General features: G+C 35.2%; 1 protein-coding gene across 2 annotated transcripts in view; it reads left to right on the top strand.

Moving 5' to 3' along the window:
• LOC149781798 (pleckstrin homology domain-containing family M member 1-like) overlaps positions 1 to 26,868 on the top strand; it is a 95,791-nt gene that overhangs the window by 20,335 nt on the left and 48,588 nt on the right. Inside the window, exons 7-11 of one of the 2 annotated variants that reach the window (XM_089935958.1) lie at positions 203 to 273; positions 11,333 to 11,461; positions 14,200 to 15,441; positions 21,035 to 21,171; positions 25,461 to 25,541. In XM_089935958.1, the coding sequence (XP_089792084.1) occupies positions 203 to 273; positions 11,333 to 11,461; positions 14,200 to 15,441; positions 21,035 to 21,171; positions 25,461 to 25,541 (1,660 nt within the window). The remainder of the gene's footprint in view (positions 1 to 202; positions 274 to 11,332; positions 11,462 to 14,199; positions 15,442 to 21,034; positions 21,172 to 25,460; positions 25,542 to 26,868) is intronic. The other variant, XM_089935959.1, reaches the window with a different exon arrangement.

Genomic DNA, 26,868 nt, shown 5'->3' on the forward strand with positions numbered 1-26,868 from the left:
ATTTCCATTAATATGATTATGTATTGACACTTTTTATCCAGTCTTTTTCATTAATATAGTTATATATTGCCACTTTTTATCTTGTCTTTTCCATTTTAATTATGCTGTATTGCCACATTTTATCTTGTCTTTTTCATTAATGTGGGTATATATTGCCACTTTTTATCTTGTCTTTTCTATTAATAAGTTTATGTATTGCCAGGTACTACTACAGCAGTCTTTCCTATCTCAGGGACCTGGAACAGCCAGAAATACTGAAGACATATCTCAAAGGTTTACAAGCATTTTATTTTCTCAGATTCCTACAGTCACCATATTTGAATATGATTAGTTCTGCCCTTATAACTGTAACCTTTTCAAGTTGTGTTTTGGATGTTATTATTAGAATATAAACATTTTTCATATATTACGAAAAGTAGTTTCGGGTCATGTCAAAATAATTATTGAAACTACTCATGTATTCTACAGTAAAACAATTTTTAGTCTTGCCTGTTTTGATAGGTTGAGGCTAGCAAAATCCATTATATATGCCAATTTGGGATAAAGAAATCTTGTATGGGGATCAAATTTTGTAGGTAGGAACAAGCCTTGCCTAGATATGATGTTTATTTTTCTTTCTTATTTTGCTTGAAAATCATGTTGGAAAAAAATGGCTTATGTTTGGTATCTGTTGAATTCTTCTTCAAATATATTACCTGATCATAATACCTTAGGAGTACTACCTCTACCTCACAAACCTGGTCATTCCAGGCTAAAACGTTTAGCTATGAAAGCAAAACGTTGTCTGCCCATATAGGTGCCCCTCCCTCCCCCCCCCCCCCCCCGACATTGTGAACTTCCCTTGGTACACAGATTATGGCCAGATCCAGTTAATACTTAAGTCACTGCTTCCACTTGTGCCAAGTAGCATGCTCTTTCCTGGTGAGAGACCCTGCAAACTATGTTGAAGAATGTTGGAAAAGATATTCAACATTAGAACAAGTATGGTTGATTTTTTTGTCTCAGGAAAGTTTACTGTATCTGTATCTTCAATTTTTCATGCTTCTTTCACATGCAGAGTTGTTTTACAACTTTGTCACAAGCATAGGTGCCCTTCTGTACTTACCTGCATGGGTTGTTAGTGCATCGTCTGAGCTTGGGACATTGGTAAAGTAGTTAATAGACACTTTGTTGTGCAGGTAATTTTTGTGCTTTAGAAAACTCAGGGTTGCAGCAGTTATTTTAGTCGATGCTGTATTTGTATCATTGCATAATTTCCACTTTGTTGGATACATACAAGGAAGTTTTCTATGCATAATTTGTAATTTATAGTCATAGCATCTACATTTTAGTTATTATAAGCAAAACTTCAGTGACTTCACCTGCATAGACAGTCTCTTGGATGTTCTTACAGGTAAGTGTACACCTGATAATTTATAGGTCATCCACTTCATAGTTATTGAAAGTAAGCAAGTCACCAAAAAAGCAATTCTCTCAGAGACTTAGGATATATTTTCATTTAGGTAATGAAAAAGATAGAAAGAACACCCCAAGTACACTGCAGACAGCATGAAAAGGATAGAAAGACACAACTTCACTGCAGACAGTGAAGTAATAAAAAGGACAGAAAGACAAAACTTCACTGCAGACAGCAGAATAATGAAAAGGATAGAAAGACAAAACTTCACTGCAGACAGCAGAATAATGAAAAGGATAGAAAGACACCAGAAGTACACTGTAGACAGGGAAGTAATCAAAAGGATAAAAAGACGCTACAATTACACTACAGACAAGTAATGAAAAGGATAGAAAGACACCACAAGTACACTACAGACAAGTAATGAAAAGGATAGAAAGACACCACAAATAAGCTGCAGACAGAGAGACTGTCCTACTGATTCTATACATGGAGAAGGCCACAGTTTTCAAGAATATATGTGGACAAAAAGCAGAGAGAAGAGGTTCATTCTTGCCCCAGTTTCTTCTCATGACAGCCTTTCACATCAAGATATTATGACAGTCTCATGCCTCATCCTGATTACACCACAAAATGGCAAAGATCATTGATAAATGATGTTCTAAATAAGGCAGCAGAAACCCCAAGGAAGTAGTGCTATTTCCTCTGCTCAGCAATCATGATGGCAGGTATTTCATCTGAACTAAGAGCTGTTGAACCTGCACATCTGGATCTTAATAAATAAGCCCTCAGTAACAAATAGTTCTCCAGCAAGTGGTGGAGAGAGTCACCTGAGTGACTAGGTCCTCCATTTTAAAAGTATATGCATACATACCAACCATTACACTTTTGGCTTAATCATTGCACTTTTTTTCACTAAATTATGCCTTACGCATAAACATAAATGGATCACGCAATTTCGGTATATCCACCTTCCCCAAAAAATAAATAATTTGTTTTCTCATTTTTATTAACATCCCATTAATCCCACAGACCTTATTCTAAAAAAGGTGGCTTCTATGTAACTATGATATAAGAGTACGCTTGTCCATGAACTTGCATGCACTTTCCTAACAGTATTATGTTCTGTTTATAGCAGCTATACTATTTTCAAGAAACATGCTGGTTCTGCTTTCAAACTTTTGACCTCTGATTCTATTTATAGCAGCTGTATGTCTTAGTGAGGAGAAAACAGACTGATTTTCTAATTTTTAATCTTTATTCGCAGATTCTCTGTTTTAATTCCTATTTGGTACAGAGCCAGTCTATAGGTATTTGGCGCAGAAAAGCCTAATTTATTTTAGTCAGTGTGTGTTAGAACAGAAATATTTTTTTCTTCAAATAATTTCACAGATCAATTAGAAATAAACAAAAAATAAACAAAACAAAAAATAACAGAATCCTCCAAAGATGAAAACATGAATGACCTAATACAGCGTTCCTTTTGAGGGTAACATCACGTCCATTGCAGGCTGTATGGAAAGAATTTTTATATTTGGTGCTAAAAGTCTTCAGTTGGATTCTAGTTGATGTGTGTGTTAGAGCACAAATATTTTCCCCAATAATTTCACAGATGGATCAGAAAAAGACAAAAAGCCAAATCCTCCAAAGATGAATACATGAATGGCATAATACAGCGTTCATTCTAGGGCAGCATCATGCCCATCGCAGGCTGTGCAGAAACCATTTTAATATTGGTCATGGTGGTAAATTTGAGAAACACTTGAAAACAAAGAAACACATCAGATTAGCTCATCGTACTAACTCCAATACTAAGGTAACTTCTTATTTACAGCAGAACTTAAGTGCGGACATGAATGTTATAAATGCAGAGGTGTCTTTTGCTGAGTTCTTAATAGAAAACGGATTACCCCTAGCGGTAGCAGACCACGCTTGTCCTTTGTTCAGATGGATGTTTCTTGATTCCAGATTTGCTGAAAAATGTGCTTGTGCAAGAACAAAATCATCTGATATTGTTCGGTGTTTAGCAGAAGATACTTTACTTAAAATTGCAGAAGTCATAAAAATTGGGCCGTTTAGTATTGCCACAGATGGGAGTAGTGATTATGTCGACAAAAAAATTGTACCCAGTATGTGTTAGACACTTTGACAATGAAAAGTGCAAAGTCATGAGTGTTCTTTCATTGCTAGAATTAACAGTAGATTCCACTGGAGAAAACATTTTTGATTTGCTTGATAATGCTTTGAAGAAACATGACGTAAGTTGGCAGAACTGTATAGTGTTTGCAGCTGATAATGCATCATTGATGACTGGAATTCATACAGGAGTTGCATCCTATATTTTGAAAATGTCTTCATCAGTGTACATAACAGGTTGTCCCTGTCATTTGATTCAGCTTGCTGCTGGAAAGGCTGCTGATGAATTAGAAGTTACTGTAGATGTTGGTCATTTGCTAATTGATATCTACTACTGTTTGGAGAAAAATAGTAAAAGGAAACAAGCTCTAAAGTTGTTACAAGATCAGTTTGATCTTGAAGACTATAACGTTATAAAGCATATATGTACAAGATGGTTATCCCTGGGCAAATGTATTACTTGAGGTTTGGAGAGTACTACAAGCATTATTTTGAAATGAAAGTGAATCTGCACAGAGAAACCAGGGGGACAAAATGAAGAAGAGTAGCACAAAATCAGAGTCTGTTATTATAAGTCAGAAGAGAGCAAGAGATGAAAGTATAGATAGACATACTAACAATAAAGAGAATGGATTATCAGAAAGAAAGAAATTTAAATCCATGGAATTTTTATTTGAGAATCCTATATCTATCCAGCCTGAGGGCCTCCAGGCTCAGACCAAGATTGTGAAAGATAAATGTTGTGACAGAAAGTTTCTACCCATTGTTGGTAATCTAAATCAGCCAACTGGATCTGGTTCTTTAGAGGATAAATTGAGTACAAATGTAATTAGTAAGAAGCATACTCATTCTCCTAAGGGCAAAAATAGCAAAGTGGATACTAAGATGTCACAGAAAGTAACAGAATCTGTTCACTGTTTGGAGAATCAAAGTGTGAGATGGTTTTCAAAAATTTAATAGTCTATTTACAATGCTGTATTGCTTGTTTATGAAGAGTGCCATTCCATTGTTTGATGCAGCAAATGTTGTCTTACAGAAAGTAGAACCATGCATTCATATTATGCACATGATTCTGTCAAACCAGTTGTCAGATTTGTTAATAAGGTTTAGTAAGCCAGAAATCATTTCATCAGCCAAGCTTTTAACTGATACAGACTTTCATGGCAGAGCAAACCAGAAAGATAATGAAGATCTTGATATTGGTTACAGAAGCAAGAGAATTCATAGAACACAATTCTACTCTTGCTGTGAAGGTGTTCTATGATAATGTTAGAGATTATTATGCTACAGCCTGTGATTACATGCTCCAGAAATTCCCATATGGAGAGGAAGTTCTTTTAAATGCTTCAGTTGCTGATGTAAATGAGAAACAGTCAGAAAGATTTAAAAGTGTTAGATTCTTTGTCAAGAGATATCCCTTTCTATTGCCACCCTTGTCTACCTTGGATTATCTTAAAGGAGAATTCCTGAAGTATCAAGTTGGCATTCTACCTGACAATATACTTAATGCAGATAGAGTTGATGTGCAGTGGCACCTTATTTCCCAGCTAAAAGACCCAATCACTGGAAGATATACAGTTCCTCTTCTTTGTCAGGATATGAAAGGAATATTGGTTCTTTACCACTCTAATACTGACTGTGAGAGATTGTTCAGTATTGTTAATAAAAATAAAACTGAATTCAGATCCAGGCTCAGTAACCCAGTACTTAGTGCTCAACTGGTATGCAAAACATTCATGGTCTCAGCTGGTACAAAGTGTTTTGAAATGCAACATGATAATCTGTTGCTTTCTAAAGGTAAAAGTGCTACATATGAAAACTTGGAGCAGTAAAGGATGTTAAAAGACCAGAGGGGCAAATAAATCATTGTTCATTAAATTTAAGTGGATTACACTTTTTCCTCATCAGGGGTTGGCATGTATGTATATGAGGGGAAGTGTAGAACACTCAAAATGGTGTGAAGATGAACATGTTTCTTAAGACTTCATTACCACAACTATCTTCCTACTTTGGCTCGTTGATGATAAACAATGAGCTCTAATTGCAGTAATCATTCCACAATATCTGACAGATTGTATCATCACAAAATGAAGACCTCTCCAATCTTTTTTCAGATTTTGATTTCACGTGTCCAAAGGCATTGACTCGGTGCCCAGAGTGGAATCTATTAGGGGTTCTGAACTAGCCATTTGAGGCGGTCTTGAGAGCTTAATTGGTTTACCTCTCGTATAAGACTTGGTCAGTAGAATTAGCTAAATACATTGTCAGCTAACCCAAACTACATACAGGTCTGACTGGATGGGTCATGGGCAGTCAGTCCTTTTTGGTGAAACCTCTTTCTAGCCTGGACCCTTCAATTTGAGGTCATCTACAGAACCCGTTGACAGCTTTGAAGTGGTACCAGAAAAGAACTTAGCCAGTTCAAAGAGTGACATCCCATCTTTTCTTACCTCTGAAAGAGGGAAAGGGTGATACCAGTGCAAACTCTATCATCCCGGGTAAGATGAACTCTGCATACTGAGAATGAACCCAAAATCAAATAAATTTGTTACACATTTCAACTCATAGCAGGGTTTCCGCATGGGTCTGGAATTCTGGATAAAGTCTTTAATTTGTAAATTGCTTTTCCAGGCCTTGAAAAGGTCTGGAAAAATTTAAAAATGACTAAAACATCTGGAAAAAGTCTTAAATTTTCATTGTTCTGGATAACAGAAATATGACTGGTCTATTTGGAGCTCTTTGGGCATTATTGTAGAATGCAACATCTCAAGGCGCGTAATGCTGATAAATTTACGGGAGAAGGCCACACAATTTTGACTCGCGTTTGCTGACTCATTGAGGATTAATCATCATTGACATTATTACATCTGAATGTCTTAATGATTTAAAGGTCATCTGTTTATATTTAACATATATGACATTGGGCTTTATGTACAACATATTTGGTGGAAATAAACGAGAATATTATTTTTCAAGATGCAGTAAAACTAAATAAACAAATATATACACTGACCTACGACTACTTTTTAAATACTTCTGATATCATTTTACAAAGATAATGCTACAGTGTGTGAGAATATTTGAGGAAATCCCCCGAATTATGTCTTTTAAAAGCTCACCAATTCTAGCAAGAACAGTAACTCTTCCCAGCACTTGGGTCCATAAAAATGTAAATGCAACAACATAGGTTGAGGTAAAAACACAAAAAATCATTTTATAACAAAGCAAACATTTATACCAATTAATCAGATGATGCACATGTGTTTTCATTTATTATACTAAATGTATTCAAAACGTGTGGTAGAGCATTTTGAGGCTAGACTCAGTCTTGTATTCACAAATGACAGGTGATATCAAGAGGCATTGGTAGGCCTATTTAATTTAGAATTTTCAAATTAAGTACAGGTGAAAAGAGGTAAAATTTAAATTATTTTGAATTAAAGAAAATCAGTTCCTGGCATTTATTGTGAATATCAATCTATTCTGAATATTGACATTATAAAGAGTAAACAGTCGATCTGTACATATCACTTTATTTAAAAATAAAAATAATCATAAATATTTCGTGAGAACTCTCTGATTTCACAGTTTAATACTACTTCATGAACTGTATGATATTGCTCAGATTTGATCAGAATTATGAAGAAAGTACAAAAGATTGACATCCAAAATTTACTGTTGCAACATACACAATTTACACCATAGAAATGCAGATTTACTGTAATAATAAATTAGTGGAAAACCTGTACAGTATGAAAGAGTGAACAAGGAATTGTTCAAGAATTTTGTCCGTGTGACTGATATCCTTTTTAGAATTGTGGAAGTATTCAGTGTAAGTTATTTTTTTGTTTCTTTATTCTTTGTCATTAATTTTAAAGGCATACAAATTGACCAAAACTATCTTATCATAATTTGTTTCTAAATGGCAATTTCTGTTTTCTAAATTGCGATTTCAGATCAACATATAAATGTATAAGAATACTTTAATGATTATGCACTGTTTTACGATATAATTTCAGCTCGTGTATGACTTGTCATTATTATATTATATGAGAAAAATGATTGTGGAAGGGCACTTAAACAAGGCACAAAAAAGCTTCAGAAGTAACCAAAACAATGAAAAAGTAAATTTATTATTAAAGCTGAATGTTCACAAAACATTTCTATATTACCATATGTAAGAAATATGCAAATTTCAGCTTGAAATAACCACGAGATTAAAATTTTGCAAAAAGTGACCAAAGACCAATATTAAAATGGGGGATGGTCCATGGGTTTGGATGCATGGTGTGAATTTATTTGAAAAAATATAAAGATGAGTTCAATTTTGAATTCTGTACACACAAATTATGCATAAAACATTAAATTTTAAGAGCAACATATGACTTCAACATGTGTATATAGTATTTCATACAAACATGGAGGGGGGACCACTTGATAAAAATGCACAGGAAGTCATCCAAAATACCTGGAACAAAGGAAAAGTCTATTTATTCTTCTAGCTGAATGTTCACCCAACATTTCTATATACCCATATGTAAGAAATATGCAAATGTCAGCGTGAAATTGCATGTTAAGATTTTGCAAAAATGACCGAGGCCAATATTACAAATGGTGGATGGTGCGTGTGCTTCCTAAGAATGATATAATGAATATGAGCATGCTTGAATTGTGCAGAAAACATTCCATTTTTATTGATTCTAAAATTCTGAAAAATTCATCCCGTGTTGCTATCATTGGGTCAATAAACTTGTCACATGGTTAGGTCTGGAAAGTTTTAATTTTTGGTTTGGAAAAGGTCTGAAATCTTCAAAATCTGTGGCAGGAACCCTGTCATGGTGTTTGAGTAGTTAAAACAACTATTGCATTCAAGAAAACCTGTTCCCTAGCTGACATTATACAAGCAATGGAATGGAGTTTGGAATCGACTTTCTCTAGATTTTATATTAAAGGTCTTTCACTTTCAGTTAGACCTGGTGGGACCTATCACTGCAGTACCACAGGTTACCATGTTGGGTTGTTTGGCAGCTTCTTAAGGACATGGCATGGTGGCTTCTGCTGAATTTGTAGGAGGGAATATTTTTCCTTTTTCTTAAGCTATGTCTCAGAATATGGAGTCAATCTAGAAGCTGCCTTTACATACATTTAGGGACTGAAGAGGGACTCTCTAGATATGGTGATTCAGCTCCCTTGAGCTCTCTTACCAAGATATCATGGTCAGGTTATGCATTCAAATAAGAAACCTATATTTGGAGTAAAATACGTTTCTTCGATAATACTTACCTGATAAAAATATGTATACACCCTCCCAGCCTCCACACAGTTACATCCTACTAAGAACACATGCTTTTTGCTCCAGTAGTGACTGAAGTATTCATGGATTTGATACCAACCAATTCCTTTATCTAGAGCAGACCACTCCATCTTATGGCCACCTATGTTGGCAGACAACCTTTAGTTTTTATTGCTAAAATTTACCTGGGAAGATTGGATTGGCAAGGCAATCATAGTATTCCTATTAAGTTATTTTGATTGGGCAAGTTTCATCAAAGAAATGTATTTTACTCCTAAAATTGTATTTATAAATGTGTGGTACTTTCTTACAGCTTTTATATCAACACAACAAATCTAATACAAGTGAGACACCCAGTTCTACAGAAGGCTTCTTATAGACTGTATATGTTTTCTTTAATTTTGTTGGGTATTGTTTTTGTTTCAAAATGAAGTGTTATTGAATGTTTAAAATTTCCTCATATTATTAAATAGATTTTATGATCACCTGACCTTAAGGCCAAGTTACCTTATGGTATGACATGTCATGTGTCCTTCATATATTGGGTTGTCTGTGTGGCAGCAATTGCTTTGTATCATGGGGGACGCATATCTTTTAGCTGATTCTTCTTTCTGTCAAACTTGAAATGTGTACTTATCTGATCAAGATCTTGGACAAATTCATTAATGAGTGATATGATGCATTATTAATGAATCAGCCTTGCATTGGATTGGCTGAGTTTGTTGACGCTCTGAAAGTCTTATTTCAGATTGAGCTTTTATCCAACTTAAAATATTGGTTGGCATTGTCAAAATCTCCAATGGGGTCAGTATCATTTTGCTATGCATCAGTCAGGAGGTTAAACTACTTTGAATAGAATTTATCAATAAAGTTTAAAGTTAGCATCACCTTTTTTCTTGCATAATAGTCATTTGTTTTATACTCTGTGATGAACACTGGTATACTTTATTTCAGCAGGCAAGGGATTCTAAAGTTGGTTGCTATGGCAACCAGTTTCTTCCAAGACTTTTTTCAGATTGTGACAAAATCATGTGTTTTCAGACTTTATTTGCTGAGATTTATTCTTTCTTGCAAAATCAGTAATTCTTTGAACTTTATTTATTTATTATTGAGAAAACCTATATTTTGTAATTATTTTACTTAAATTGCCCAAATGTGACCCTAATATAGGCATAGCAAGTATTTTACTTTAAGAAAAGTCTTAAGATTGAACACTTAGAGTCAAAATTTCTTGTACTGTAAATTCTGTGTCTATATTTTCAATTAATTTATTCAGATGGTCTTAAACATTTACAAAATAAGAAATATTTTGGTCAAAAATTAAATTTGTTGAAATTTATAGCAAATAGTTTGGTTAATTTGATAGTTAAAATGCAGTGATAATATTAAGGTATTGGAGATGATTTTATAACAAATGTCCACAGTTTTATTGTGTTTGCATGAAGATGAAAGAAAGCTGAAGAATAATAGAAAAAAATGACATGATATGGAGAGAAAAGTATTATAAATCAGCCATATGCATATTTATTTACATATGAGGGCACACTCTACAATGTGTCAGTTCACTCAGTGTTGTTGAATTGTTACATCATCAGATAACCCTTTTGGCAATTAATTATCTGTGATATGTGTTTTTTCATCGCTTGTGCCCATGCCCAACCAGCCACAAGATATGCTGATAGTTCTATTGGAATTATATCAATCTAGTCTTTTTTTTCTGCATTCAAAATATTCAGATCACATCATGACTGTTACTCAGAAATTTCTGTTTTGGTGAAACTTTGACTGAACTGATTGTAAGGACTTTTAGTAGAAATCTTCTCATCTTATTACAGAAAAGCTGTTGACTGAAATTTTAAAATAACTTCATGTCACAACCATGAGATATTGTTTACAAATAACATACATGCTTTTCCATTGAAAAGATGAGCTCAGATTGAATTGAACTGCTGCAGTTGATTAAAATTTAGATAATATTTACTTTCTAGATTTCTTTTATTAGCTGTAGTTACAAATATATGTGCTTTATTTTGATAGTTCTGTCCGGAGTATTGTAATTAGGGTTGTCAGATATGGTTAGATCATCTTGTCAGATGAAATTGTATAAGATAAACATGTAAATACTAGTGTTACAGATACATATGATATACATGTAAATACTAGTGTCACAGATACATATGATATACATGTAAATACTAGTGTCACAGATACATATGATATACATGTAAATACTAGTGTTACAGATACATATGATATACATGTAAATACTAGTGTTACAGATACATATGATATACATGTAAATACTAGTGTTACAGATACATATGATATACATGTAAATACTAGTGTCACAGATACATATGATATACATGTAAATACTAGTGTTATAGATACATATGATATACATGTAAATACTAGTGTTATAGATACATATGATATACATGTAAATACTAGTGTTACAGATACGTATGATTCATTATATTTATGTAATGTTTTTTTTTATTTTTTAGGTCTTATGGCCTTTGAGTTTAAGCTGTCTTACAATTCCAGTGTCCTGAATTCGTGGGGTACAACTCCACTAATATTAGCAGGGTTTATAACTCCTGATGACTGCCCCCCTGCAATTATTAAACCTGCAGGTATGGATCTCATTAAGCATTGTATGTCATACTTACACAGTCACTTAATTATTTCAGTAATTGAGAATTACCTTTCACATTAATTAAATCATTTGGGAGAGAAAAATGTCCATTCCTCAGAGATAATTCTAAAAGCCTTGTATGTTTTACTGATCTAGATTACTCATATGACTAACAAGCATTGATAAATTGAAATGATATATATATATATATATATATATATATATATATATATATATATATATATATATATATATATAATGGAAGATCTTTATGTCACAAACATACATTATGTTCTGTTTGTGTGTGTATGTATATAAATATGTATAGAAAGCTCATTTTGTCACTAACATACAGTACAGTAAAATGTACAAATTTTGACCTTTGATAACTTCTGACAGAGATATTTTTGGGGGGAATTATTTTTCTTCAAATATTCAGACATTATTTCTCAGAACCATAATTTTGGTTACTGTTCTCAGGATTTGTATTTTGTCATCTGAAAAGCCAGTGATATTATAACATATATACATTAACTTCATAGATTATAAGAACGTGTTATGCATTAAATATAGCTGCATCAGCATTGAAAAAGAGTTGTTGTCAATGGGAACAATGTTATGTATCTACTTGCTTATAAGACAGGGGGGCCGAGTGGACTAAAGTGCGCTCCGTTACGGATCACTGCCGTCTCACCTCTGTCTGCGTAGGTTCGGGTCTTGGATTCGGCCAATGTGGGTATGTGAGAAAGCTTGCCAGTAGCTTCTCGAGGGTCGGTGGTTCTTTCCGAGGATTTCCCGGGTTCTTCCTCCACCATTAATACTGGCCGCCATGTATAGCCTATCGTGTGCTGAAAATGGCGTTAAACCCTACAACAACAACAACAACAACAAAAGCTTATAAGACAAGCCCAAGTGCAAACTGCAGAGACCCAGACCTGCTGTCACATAATGCAAAGGCCAATCTGGGTCTGTGCAGTTTGTAAGTAATAATCAGAAAAACAAATAGGTTAGACCCTGATCTGCAGGCGCATTATGCTATGGCAGATCAGGATCTATGTTGTTTGCAATCGGTCTTGGCTCATAAGTGAGTATATATGGTATATGACAAAGTATGGAATGTAAGTTTTATTGCACTGCTGGAAAAGATGGAAATTTGCTTGTAAACTGGATTGTATGCCTTAAAAACATCTTTTCATTATCAGGAGCAAAACTGCATCAATCATATAAGCCCTAAGATCAGTATCTAGTATTCAGTGTAGATCTGACCCCAAAACTGCATCAATCATATAAGCCCTAAGATTGGTATCTAGTATTCAATGTAGATCTGACCCCAAAAGTTTAAACTATATACTTGCTAAGAAATTCAGTCCAACTGCAAACTGCACAGACCCAGATCTTCTGGTCTTTGCAGTTTGTTAGAAGTAATTAGTAGATCCAACAACATCGACTTTGACGTGATGGCAGATTGGGATCTGTGTTGTTTGCAGTTGTAATTGATTTTTAACTGAGTATATATGGTACTACTCATTTGTTACTTGACAGTTGTACATAAATAAAGACAGTCCAATAATAATGAAAGTTTCTTTAATTTATTAAGCATAGAGACTGATTTCTCTTTTTACCTATGTTACCAAATGGTATTGAAATATGATTTTTATAGTAAATAAATCAATTTCATTTTCAGTAGAAATCTTTTTTATCTGACCAATAAACTTAGTTCACATGTTGTCTATCCAAGTAATTTGTATGCAGAAAGAAAACACCCTCACATGATGTTTAATGACAGACTTCCATAAGAACAATAAGATATTGTTTAGCTATAAAATAACACTTGGATAATCACTTGTTTGAGTTGTGCTAGAGTTATGTATGATTTAAGTCATGACAACAAATACTGACTTGTACGCTTATGGATGAAGCCACTGTTGTCACTTTGCAACTCATTACACAACTTTATAAGACAGGTGGGCAAAATATGGCCCATGGGCCAGATCCAGTTCATGACCTGGTTTAATCCATTAATTTACATCATAGGTTGACTGCTTCTGTGGCCTAAGTCGTTAGAGCCTCCACCTCAGATGCAGTAGGTCGTGGGTTCAAATCCCAGCCAATTCATACCAGAGACTTATGAAAATGGTACTCTCATTAAGAGGTTAATGTTAGGCCTGGTGATCCTGATGTCAGGATAATGTGACTAGGTGGGACATGATGCTACATGTCTGCAGCATGATGCCCCAGTGCTAGACATCACTATAAACTTCTACACTGCAGACATTGTAGCAGTATGACTGGGGAATTGTTAAAACTACATTAAAAATCCAAATCACACACACACATCATAGGGAGTGGCTTTAAAAATAACTTATCTGGTCGATGCCCAAGAGATAGTTGCCCATGCCTGTGAACAGATATTGTACACACAGCAAAGCAAATTTTTTTAAAAAAGAAAAACAATTTTTACCAATTTTTATGTAGGACATGTTAATTTCTGACTAATTAATATGTATGACATGTTAATTTCTGACTAATTAAGGAGTATGGAGCACTTTAATGTTATGATAGTCATTAAGAAGTGGGATTCATGGTAATGCTCAGTTGGAATAATATATAAAGCCACACATCATTAGATAGTATCCCAGATTCTGTCTACTCATATTATGCAGATTATGTTTTATTTATATACTAAATGGAGTGTTTCGCATGTTTTGCTGACTTCAGCCTTTTTTCCTCTCACAGTTTCTTCAACTGTACCATCCAGTTATTATAAAGAACCATCAGTCAATCATAATGGAAGTTCAGACATAGTATTTCCTACAGGAAAGTCTCACCCAAAGGAAAAAAGTAGCTTGACCAAGAACAATCGTGTTCTCAGGGCAATCACAGAAGATGTTGACAACCCAATGGCTAGGCCTGCAATTGGAGCTTCATCTGATACCTCGTACATCGTGTCACAGTCATATTTCACAAGGGAGGATGTTGAGAAGTTTAAGACATTATCTTGCAGAACAAACTCTTTTTTGAGTAACTCAGAGTGTTCTAGCTCAAGTCCCGTTTCGTGCCCAGACTTGCCAGAGCTTAATGTGAGTCCTGCAAACTATATTGATGAACCAGTCATGGAAAAGGCACCGGAAAGGAGATCTCAGCTACATCAGAGTGATCTTTTGATTATACCAAAGACGGACAAGGATATGGAAGATAAATTGTTGTTTAATAGTCTGAATTATTCTGAGATAAGTGAAACTGAAAATGTGAAAGATAGTCAACTCCAATTTTCGGAGGATGGAAGTTTATGTAAAAATGTACAGGACTTGCAAGATACACAGCAGTTTGATGAACCAGATTCATCAGTGCCACCAGACATTTCAATTAGGACAGACCAGGTATCTGAAAACAAGACTAGAGAACCATTCAAAGAAAAGACTATTAGCAATGGCAACATGACAGAAAAAAGTCAAATGGGCAACAAGGTAGGAGCCAATACAGACATCAAGTCCTGTTCTTTGGAGAATGTATCAGAAAGAGAGAAATTACTTGGAAATAAGCACAAATTGAAGCCAGAATTAAGCCCACCCAAAAGTGAGCTGCTGAAGCCAGAACTCTCTACTGCTGTGGCTGTGAATAATGAGAGGATGACAGATAGATTATCGAGACCTAGACTATCTCTTCCTACCACATCATTATCATACATGGCCTCATCTCACCATTCACTACCAAATTTAAATGAGAGAAAGAAGAATGAGGATGATATGAACAATTCTGTTCAGGATATCATGGGTGAGAGAGAGGCAGAAGTAGACATCGATCATGCTTCTGAGGAGGGAAAACAAGATGGAGATTTTGCATATAAAGCAAATGATGAGCGTAGACAAAGCCTTGGCAACAGTCTCGGAGCCTATCGAGGCTGGTCCTCTTCTTTTGAAACAGGTGCTGAGGATACGTTTCATAATACTCAAGAACCAGTGTCTGCTAGAAGTAAAGGTAAAAATATTTAGACCCAATTGTGAGACCCTGTGTAGCAAATTCATCTTGTACAATATCGCTCATTTAATGAACCTATCTTGTCTCTAAACCTGTGAAAGCATAATTAATCAGATATTATGATGCTACTGCCATTGCAAATTTATTTTGTTTCAATAGGTGAGAGAAATATTGCTTTTGTTTCTGTTTTGTGCTGTTGATTCTGTTTTGATCTGGATTTAGCAGATATTGGTTCACAAGGATAAAATAATGTCAGTACACAGACCTCATTTGTTTTGGAATGTAAACATGTGCACTGTGAACTTTTAGGTGTGGGCAGCAGTCACCATGGTAACAACGTTTTGAATTACCGGTTGTCATAACTCAAGGATGGTGGTATGATGCCATTGACATTAATATTGACTGCTTAATAAAATTATGTTATCCATGTAAACCTGTAGTGAGACAAAGTGTCACATTTTCAGTCAAGTAACATCAGTACAGTGGATCATTGTTGTATTGAAAGAAAGTGTCACATTTTGAGTCAAGTAAGATAAGTACAGTGGGTCACTGTTGTAGTGAGACATAGTGTTACAATTCCAGTAAAAATAACACCAGTACAGTGGATCTTTGTTGTACTGAGACAGAGTGTCACATTTCCAATCACGGTAATATTAATACAGTGGGTCAGTGTTGTGGTGAGACAAAGTGTCACATTTTCAGTCAAGTAACATCAGTACAGTGGATCATTGTTGTATTGAAAGAAAGTGTCACATTTTGAGTCAAGTAAGATAAGTACAGTGGGTCACTGTTGTAGTGAGACATAGTGTTACAATTCCAGTAAAAATGACACCAGTACAGTGGATCTTTGTTGTACTGAGACAGAGTGTCACATTTCCAATCACGGTAATATTAATACAGTGGGTCAGTGTTGTGGTGAGACAAAGTGTCACATTTTCAGTCAAGTAACATCAGTACAGTGGATCATTGTTGTATTGAAAGAAAGTGTCACATTTTGAGTCAAGTAAGATAAGTACAGTGGGTCACTGTTGTAGTGAGGCATAGTGTTACAATTCCAGTAAAAATAACACCAGTACAGTGGATCTTTGTTGTACTGAGACAGAGTGTCACATTTCCAATCACGGTAATATTAATACAGTGGGTCACTGTTGTGGTGAGACAAAGTGTCACATTTCCAATCAAGTAACATCAGTACAGTGGGTCACTGTTGTAGTGAGACAAAGTGTCACATTTCCAATCAAGTAACATCAGTACAGTGGGTCACTGTTGTAGTGAGACATAGTGTCACATTTCCAATCAAAAAAACACCAGTACAGTGGTTCATTGTTGTAGTAAGACAAATTGTCACATTTCCAATCACAGTAACATAACTACAGTATGTCACTTTTGTAGTGAGACAAAGTATCTCATTTGTAATCACAGTAACTCCAGTACAGTATGTCACTGTTGTAAAAGTTGTCAGATTTTTAAAAAGTTTCTTTTGAAGTTTTTGAAAGTCTGGAAGAGAAGCCAGAATGCAGTTTAGAGACAAGGTACAGTGTTACTAAAACCACTTGCTGTTAATTCAGTGAATTGTTTGTTCACACTTTAAGTAAAATCAGTATCTGGGGTGGATGCATCTTGTACACTATGAATTAGTTATGTATTAATTTATTTGGATTTTTGGTTTTTTTAATACTTTTAACTTGAATTAAATTTTATTTATATGTTCTTTACGAAGAATATGTTCTGTAGTACTGAATGCCTACTAGTAGTATGTTCTGTGCTACTTAATGCCTACTAGTAGTATGTTCAATACTACTGAATGCCTATTAGTAGTATGTTCTGTACCACTGAACGCCTACTAGTAGTATGTTCAATACTACTGAATGCCTACTAGTAGTATGTTCAATACTACTGAATGCCTACTAGTAGTATGTTCTGTACCACTGAATGCCTACTTGTAATATGTTCTGTATTACTGAAAGCCCACTAGTAGTATGTTCTATACTGTAGTACTGAATGCCTAATAGTAGTATGTTCTGTTCTACTGAAAGCCTACTAGTAGTATGTTCTGTATTACTGAATGCCTACTAGTAGTATGTTCTGTACCACTGAACGCCTACTTGTAATAGGTTCTGTATTACTGAAAGCCTAATAGTAGTATGTTCAATACTACTGAAAGCCTACTAGTAGTATGTTCTGTATTACTGAATGCCTACTAGTAGTATGTTCTATACTGTAGTACTGAATGCCTACTAGTAGTATGTTCTGTATTACTGAATGCCTAATAGTAATATGTACTGTTCTACTGAAAGCCTACTAGTAGTATGTTCTGTATTACTGAATGCCTACTAAGGGTGTAACGATATACTGATTTACCGGTAAATTGCGATACAAAATGTCTGAAACGGTACATCGCAATACGAGTTTAGTAATACCGGTATACCAGTTTTATTTTCTTCACCAACATTAGCCAGTCCATAACTAGCTTTGAGCACACCAATGTCTTTTATTAGTCTTAACGTAGTTACCAAAATGGCGGCTTCTGTGTATGAGCTAGTGAAGAACCCAAGAGCAAGGAGTTCTGTTTGGAATAATTTTTCTCTGAAAAGGAGTTTAGCACTAATACAATTGACAAAACTGTCGCTGTGTATAATATGTGCAAAACTGAAATCAAGCACGCAGGCGGTACGACGACCCTCATTTACGGCGTCACCATCGATCATTACTTTCCATAAGTACTGTGCGACAGTGACGCAACCTCTAACACAACAGCCGAAGGTTCCATTAAAAGCGTACATATTGTTTCAGATCGACAACCAAAGATTGCTGTTATGCAAGGTGCACAGACTAAATACAAATCTTCATCACCAAGGTCCACAGTTATCACTAGTGCCATTGCTAGTTTCATCGTTCACGATTTGCGGCCGTACAGTGTTGTATCAAACAAAAGATTTTTAAACATGGCATCAGTGTTAAGTAATTAGTCTCTCAGGTTCAAACCAAGAAAGGTTGGGAATCACTGATATTATTAATTTACTATATTATTCATTTTTCTAATCAAAGTAGGATATTTATCAATGTGATAATTTGCGATTATGTGTTGTTTTTCTTGTGTTTATCCCTTGTCATGTTTTGTACTACAAGAAATGAATCATTAGGTCATTTTGATTTGAAGACTTTCTAATCAGGCAAAATAATTCTACAACTCTTTTCCATAGTTTGTTTCTTGCTTGTAGAAGTTTTCACATGTTGATATATTTTTATTTTCTAAACAAATGATGTGATTATTACAGTTACTAGATGTTTTGGTTGAATTAAGAGCAAGATGGTTTCATTTTCTTCTTCATATTTTATTAAATGCAAGGAAATTGCTCATTATTTCAGTACAGAATATACAATATCAACATTCCAGTCATAAATGCTATCAATGACCAATACGTATTGATACGTATCACAATACAGACATGCAGGGATCGTCCTGGGCTTCGCCAATGTCGCAAATTGCGATTTTTTTCCTTATTGGCGACAAAAATATCCCATCTGGCGATTTTTTTGGCGACATACTTTTTGGTTATTTAATTTGTACATACAATCATAGATTTGGACTGGATAAATTAAAAGGGAGAACGAAAGGAAGCCACAAACTTGACTAAGCAATGCATTGGAATCAATCTGTTACACAAACAATCCTTTGTTCGTATTGACAACCCCATCTTTACAGTGCATTGTTACATCATATTCTGCTTATGCTGACATCTGGGCTGAGTATGCTGTGATACAGTCAATCATGCTACCGAATTATACCTACAACTGACCGACTTCTGAAGACGCGAATAGAACAGATACAATTAATTGAATGGCTAAATCTTCTGTTGGTTTTTTTTTTTTTTTTTACATATACCAGTACAATAGTTTTGCTGAACCTTCATAGAAAACTGATAACCTTTGAAGTACCGACTACTGTGTATAAATACAAAGCAAATGGAAAAATCTCAATCACAATTATGTCTGTCACCAGTGCAGCATTTTACTCATTGATCTTTTCCTTTTGCCATCAATCCGTGTTACGGCTGCTGAGACTTAAACTCCGAAACAAGAAATAGCACAAAACAAAAACAACAACCAGTTTTGCATAATTAATAATAATTATTTATTTCTCAAAATACAAGAGTGAAAGAATCTCTAAATTGGGTGTGAATTTATGCTTATATATACGGTCCAATATTGCCAGGTGTTGATTCGTGTAAGTTTCATTCGTGGGAATGTAGATCCTATTTTGTTTGTCGAGAAAATTTATACAGCATTCAGTGATCATTCTTGGGATTTAGGAAACAATTCACTACAAGCTTTGTTAAGCTAGCCATAAGGGGGAGGGGGGGGCTGCTGATAGACTACTGGTGTCACCTGTCAGTGCTGTGGACTGTGAACGTGGATTCAGTAAGATGAACCTCATAAAAACTGACATCAGAAATAAACTCTGCATCTCATCTCTCGAGAATTTCATGAGAATCAGCATGTACAGATGTGAAAAATTAGACTTTGAAACTGCATTCAACAAGTGGGCAGCCCTAAAATTGCGACGGATCTTCATGTAACACTTTGTAACATTTTGTTAATGCTTGTTGTAATTAAAGAATTAAGTAACCCATCTTTTGTAATTTTCATTGCCTGTTACATTAATAGACTAAATTAACACTTGGAAAAATGTACACTACTTGTTCTGGCGACACTTTTTGAAAATTGGCGACAAAATATTGAGGTTGGCGATTTTTTTGGCAACAGCTTTTTAAAAGCCAGGACCATCCCTGGACATGCCATATTGCAGTATATTGCAATACATATTTTCCTGGCAATACTCACCCCTAATGCCTACTAGTAGTATATTATGTACTACTAGATGCCTACTTGTAGTATATTCCATACTGCTGAATGCCTACTAGTAGTATATTATGTACTACTAGATGCCTACTTGTAGTATATTCCATACTGCTGAATGCCTACTAGTAATATATTATGTACTACTAGATGCCTACTTGTAGTATATTCCATACTGCTGAATGCCTACTAGTAATATATTATGTACTACTAGATGCCTACTTGTAGTATATTCCATACTGCTGAATGCCTACTAGTAGTATATTATGTACTACTAGATGCCTACTTGTAGTATATTCCATACTGCTGAATGCCTACTAGTAGTATATTATGTACTACTAGATGCCTACTTGTAGTATATTCCATACTGCTGAATGCCTACTAGTAGTATATTATGTACTACTAGATGCCTACTTGTAGTATATTCCATACTGCTGAATGCCTACTAGTAGTATATTATGTACTACTAGATGCCTACTTGTAGTATATTCCATACTGCTGAATGCCTACTAGTAGTATATTATGTACTACTAGATGCCTACTTGTAGTATATTCCATACTGCTGAATGCCTACTAGTAATATATTATGTACTACTAGATGCCTACTTGTAGTATATTCCATACTGCTGAATGCCTACTAGTAATATATTATGTACTACTGAATGACTACTAATATGTTCTCTCTGTTTGTGCAGGTAAACATTTATCATCCATATTCTAATATGTGTTTCAGCTGCAAGTTTCCGCACCATGCTAAATAACTACACTCCTTCCAATGCTTTAACAACTGCATCAATCAAGGATGTTATAGACAGTCTTCCAAGTCCAAATAGTATCCATTATACTTCTACTAAGAGTGACAGAGACAAGGTGAGTCCATTGTTGGCTTACAGTCTTAACCAAATTTGCATCTCTCTCTCTTGGGTAACTTGATAACATCTTTAATTTTGTTCTGTTGTCTATCAACTTGCATTTCCATACCATGTTCAAACTTTTCCTACATTCATGTTCACAATAATATAGAAGTATTTATCACCCTTATGTCTTGTGGTGCACCTGTATTACACATATCCTGTTAGTTTCACTTTTCATTTCAGTTTTGGTAAATTTCTGAGATTGTGTGTAAGACTTTCTTAGTTTGCACCTTTGTTGCCATTATTACTGTGATGTTCAATGTTAAATCTTCAAAAGTACTTGAAATAAACAGAATAATGTAGTTAAAAATTGCAAAGATTTTCTTCAAAAGAGTTATGCTGAAGATGCTTTTATTCTATGTGATATTTTGATAAGCATCTCAATCCCAATTAAGGACCAATAAGTTATTAATAGTTGATTTATGTCTTTTCTTGCAGTAAAATTGATTTTATTAAGATCGAGATAATATAACTTTTTATTTAGTCTGAATTCAGAAACAATTAGTGAAATACTTGCCAAAGATTATAACCTGTCCCAAGTATATTTTCTTTCAGGTACTGGATTCACTATTTTTTGTATGGTACCATTTTCCGTGAATTTGTGGTGGCAACAACTCATCAAATAAACATTTTTCTGTTTAAACAAAGGACTTCTTCCTTATCCCAGACATTGAAGTTTAGACAAAAATGATGAAACCCCAAAATTTATATCCATGAAAATTCTTAAATTAACAGTATCACACGAGTTTTAGACAGTGTATTCCCCAGGGGTTTAAAATTAAGGGTTAAAAAAAATGCCTTGTCAGAACTGTGAGTCAAATAACAAATTGGGGGGGATCAAAAATGTACTGACAAATTTTCAACTGACCCATACTTCTTCAGCTTGAAATAGGATACTGCAACTTGCACAACATTCTCTCTCTCAAAAAAATACAAATAAACCAACACGTACAATTAACACACAAATGCATTGTCCATTCAAAGAATAATTTTATTAGTTTATTTTTCTTTCAAAGTCGTACTTTTAACAGTCTCCTTAGAATCTTTTTGCAGCAATATTATAGACCAACACATTACATATAGGCCAATACAAAAAGCCAAATAAATATTTTTAACCAAATGACAGTTAATTTACTGCCTGTCATAAAATGTGTACTATCATCAGTTTCATTGTACTTGTCCTAAAACACATTTATCCAAAAATCAAGGAGGCTAATGGTTCATCTTTTTAATAAGTTACACTTGAACTTGTAGATCTTTCTTTTGTTGCAGCAAAGTTAAAAACCAACAAAATCTGCAATGACCCCTTGACTTTGTAATCCAAATAATGAATTTGTCTCTGCAAGATTACAGATTTTTCTTTTTGTGAAAGATTGTCTTGGATGGTAATGTGTTCTACAGATATCTTGTGGCGAACAAGGGCAGATTTTTTAAAATTCTTAATTCCTGTCACAAAAGGATTATTCATCTTTGCAGTCTTCGCAATCACATGACCCCTTCTGCATGTAATACCAGGGGTTATAGTTTTTGTTGTGTCCGTCTGTCTGTCTAAGGCCTGCTCATACATATTTTCAGTTCAAGAGCACTAGTTTCATGTAGTTCAAGATGTTTGGCCGAACTATGTACAGCTGCATGTAGGTGTCTTTTTGGTACTCTGAATTTTCTACTTTTAATACATTTCCCAATTACACTAACGTTGGGATAAATAAGGTTGCTATCACCAGAATCCAACCTTACCAAAAAACTAATCATTTTTTCTATGTGTTATATAGACACAGTGAATAAAGTCTTTACCATTGCTTCCCCTTGACCACCACTAGGTGGCACCAATTTTAAGCTTTGGCTTGATTCTATCGAGAAAGTTTACAAGAATTCCCAACATTTGTTTGAAAATCTTTATGGATTCCAGCTTTGTATACATAAAGCCTGTATTTTTTAATGTATTGAGGTTGTTATATTTTGGGCCTTCACCCTAAGATGGCATAATGGAGGATATCGTAATGGCGCCCCCCCCCCTCCAAATTTGCCTGCATAACAGTTACATCAGCCTGCAGAGCTGCTGTTCATGAATTGGTCCCAGACACTGCTAGATGTACAAGTTTGTCAGTTAGTGCTGGGGTTGTTGATGCAGTTTCAAAATGTGGGACAGTTTTTGCCCATACATCTCTAACAGCCCATATAAAGAACCCTCCCCTTTCATCATCTTTAATGATGACCATTCTCTTAGATTTGGAGAAAGTCAAAAATAATTCACAGCTCTCTGTGGTTTTATTCCAGGCTGCTTGCGTTATCAAAGGATCATGGAAAGTTCATGCCAGTTATTGACCTCAGCCTGATCAACAAATACATTGGAATCAATCAGATTTTCAATCTAAAAATATGTCATCATCTAGACTTCAGTTTTGCCTGTCACCCATGCCGGGGGATAGGCTGCCCACAAAAGATAGCCAGAGGCTTCTGTCCTGTGCCATCCCCTTGAGCTCATCCCAGGTGTGACCCATCTTAGTGATGTCTGCTCTGAGGTCGTGTCGCCAGGTGTTTCTTGGTCGGCCCATTCTTCACTTGCTTTGAGGGTTCAACCTCAATGCCTGTCTAGTAATGTTGGTTGGCAGCTTACGTAGGGTGTGTCCTATCCAACCCCACCTTCTCTTCTTGATCTCACCCTCTGCCGGAAGCTGGGAGGTTCGTTGTTACAGGCTGGTGATGCTGATAGTGTCTGGCCAGCAGATCTGGAGAATTCTTCTGTTGATGGAGGTCTGAACTCTCCTTAGGGTTGACTTGGTGGTTCTCCAGGTCTCTTGTCCATACAGTGGGACATTTAGACTTGATCAACATATATTTGTACACCCATATTAACTCGGCTTGGTAGAAAAAATATATCAGGTTTGTGTGCTCCCAGCATAAGCCCATGGGCTTTCACAAAAGTTATAAACGCCTATCATTATCAAGTCCAGGTTGACTTCATCAGCAATGATTGAGGTGTATCTCGACCGAATCCTCTAAAACCAAATGGTCAGTTCTCTTCAGGTGAAGTGCGGGAACAATCTCCTGTCCCTTATAGGGCTACCTAGGCTTTTAAGGTTAATAGGAGTATGTGGTACTAAACCCATCCATTGTTTTGTTCATCTAGACATGGAATTATTTCAACATCGTCCATCTTCCAGTTATACTTGTCACAGATCACATGACCATTAGTAGTGCTGCTTTCAAGTTGGGAGAGCAGTCTACCTTCATACAGGTAATGCAATGATTCTTCACTCAGAGGGTGTCTGTGGTGGAGTTAGGTCCGTCCGACTGTTACTTTTTAACCTGTGTTCAAAGGTGAAAACAAATTTTATTGTAATTTTGTTTCTCTGTGAATACCTAGTCCAATCACATTACAATAAAACCTCTGTGCTGCTTCACAAATGTGAAGGCACCTGTTTGATGTGTCAATCACTTTAAAAGTGGTACCACTCAGTTAGGTTGTCAAGGGTAAGTAATAAATAAGAGTTTCTTCCCTTCTCTGTGATATATATATATATATATATATATATATATATATATATATATATATATATATATATATATAGAAAAGATTAAGTTTTGACTTTTCAGGAGGCTAGCGTCAGCAGGTTGTAGGTTAATTATGCAATCATTAATAAGATCAGGGAAGTACTGTCAGAAAACGTAATTTTCAAAACATTTTTCATTTTCTTTATCCAGTATTTTTTTATTATCATAAAAATAAAGCATGTTATAAGTAGTATAAGAATTGAGAGTGTTGTTGTTGTTGTTGTTTTGGGGCTTAACGCCATTTTTCAGCACACGATAGGCTATACATGGCAGCCAGTATTAATGGTGGAGGAAGAACCCGGGAAAACCCCGGAAAGAACCACCGACCCACAAGAAGCTACTGGCAAGCTTTCTCACATACCCACATTGGCTGAATCCTAGACTCGAACCGCCACAGACAGAGGTGAGATGGCAGTGATCCGTAACGGAGAGCGCTTTAGACCACTCGGCCACTTGGGGCCCCAATTGAGAGTGTTGGATCATAGGCTACTAGCATGAGTAGCATACAAATTGAAACTGCTTGACCATAGTCTTCAGTCTTACAAAAGTTGGGTACAGATGTGGGATATATTATATTTATAAGACTCTTGTTTTTTAGGTCAGCCAACAACCTTTTCATGTAAGGAGGTTTTCATTTTATAAATTTTTGTTAAAAGGATGTCTGTTTGCATAATGTTACATTTATTCCAGGAAAATTTGGAATTCTTAGCAGATGACTTTGAAGTAGTTTCTGCCTTTACAGCATCACTGTCAGTAGATAAACCTGACTCAGTGAGTTAAACTGCAAAAATTATGTCTGCATGCTTTGTGTTGGCCAATTGGATTGTTGTGGCATATTTTCTGTAGATTTCTTCACCAAATTTAACTCTTTTTAAAAAAATCCTTGGATAGCACCAGACCCAACTTGAACAGTTAGTGAACTGGCATTTGTTACTTTGATTTCTAACAGTTTTATAGTTTAGGTTGACATTAGGCTGAACCTCCTTTAAAAAAGTAATTTTGAAATGAACTTATCCACCGCTATCCATTAAATATGGTAATTATTTTATTCAGAGTAAGTTTGGTAAATGAGTAAATTTAATGAACATTTGCACGCTTTTGATTAAGCAATTATTGCTGTGTGACAAATAAGATTTTGGAAATAATTCCGTCTAATTTGCATTTCTAGAAAAACCAAATTAATCTGAAAATCTGCAGAGAGTGCATTAAAATCAAGGTACCTATAATTTGGGGTGGGTGGGTATTTTTCCATAATTCATTCTTCAGATTGAAGTCTTTTTATTTACCAAACATATATGAAGAGAGAAAGAAAGCCTTTGAATGAAGAATTTTGAAGAAAATAAAATATTAGGCATAATGGTTATTAGAAACATACACTTTTGAATTACACTGGACAACAAATTTTTACAAAAGTCATGTTACTGAAATAAAATTAGTCAATTCTTATCAATTTTTATGTGCTGAACACGAATATGACAGTCAAATTGCAAAATTGGCTCTAGTTTTTTTGTAATCTGCAAGAAATTAATGTTTACATAACGAAATGCATTCCAATAGTAAAAGGTCAACTGTAATAGCCTACCTATAAAAAATCAAGTCATTGACTACATCTTAGATTTCTTCGCCTGTCTCTTGTACAGCTGTTCGGGAGCATCTCTGAGGAGTGTCCAGCAGTAGTCAGCCAGCATTGTAGTGGACCATTTTCCCTGGTATCTTTGTTCCATTGTTGCGATATCTTGATGAAAACGTTCGCCGTGTTCATCACTAACAATACCACAGTTGCTAGGAAAGAAATCCAAATGGGAATGAAGGAAGTGAATCTTTAGAGACATATTGCAGCCAAGTTTCTTATACTTCATCAACATGTCTTCTACTAGTTCCTTATAGTTTTCTGCCCTAACATTTCCGAGGAAGTTTGTAGAAACTAGGTGAAAAGCATTCCATGCTTGTTTCGCGTCACCTTCCAGCAAGTTGTTGAACCGGTCATCTTTGAAAAGCTCTCGAATCTGAGGACCCACAAAAACTCCCTCTTTAATCTTTGCTTCGCTGAGTCGAGGGAATTTTTCATGCAGGTATCGGAATGCTGGCAAAGTCCGGT

This window comes from Sinohyriopsis cumingii, chromosome 15, assembly GCF_028554795.1.
Source record: "Sinohyriopsis cumingii isolate HCF-2022 chromosome 15, ASM2855479v2, whole genome shotgun sequence".
NCBI lineage: Eukaryota > Metazoa > Mollusca > Bivalvia > Unionida > Unionidae > Sinohyriopsis > Sinohyriopsis cumingii.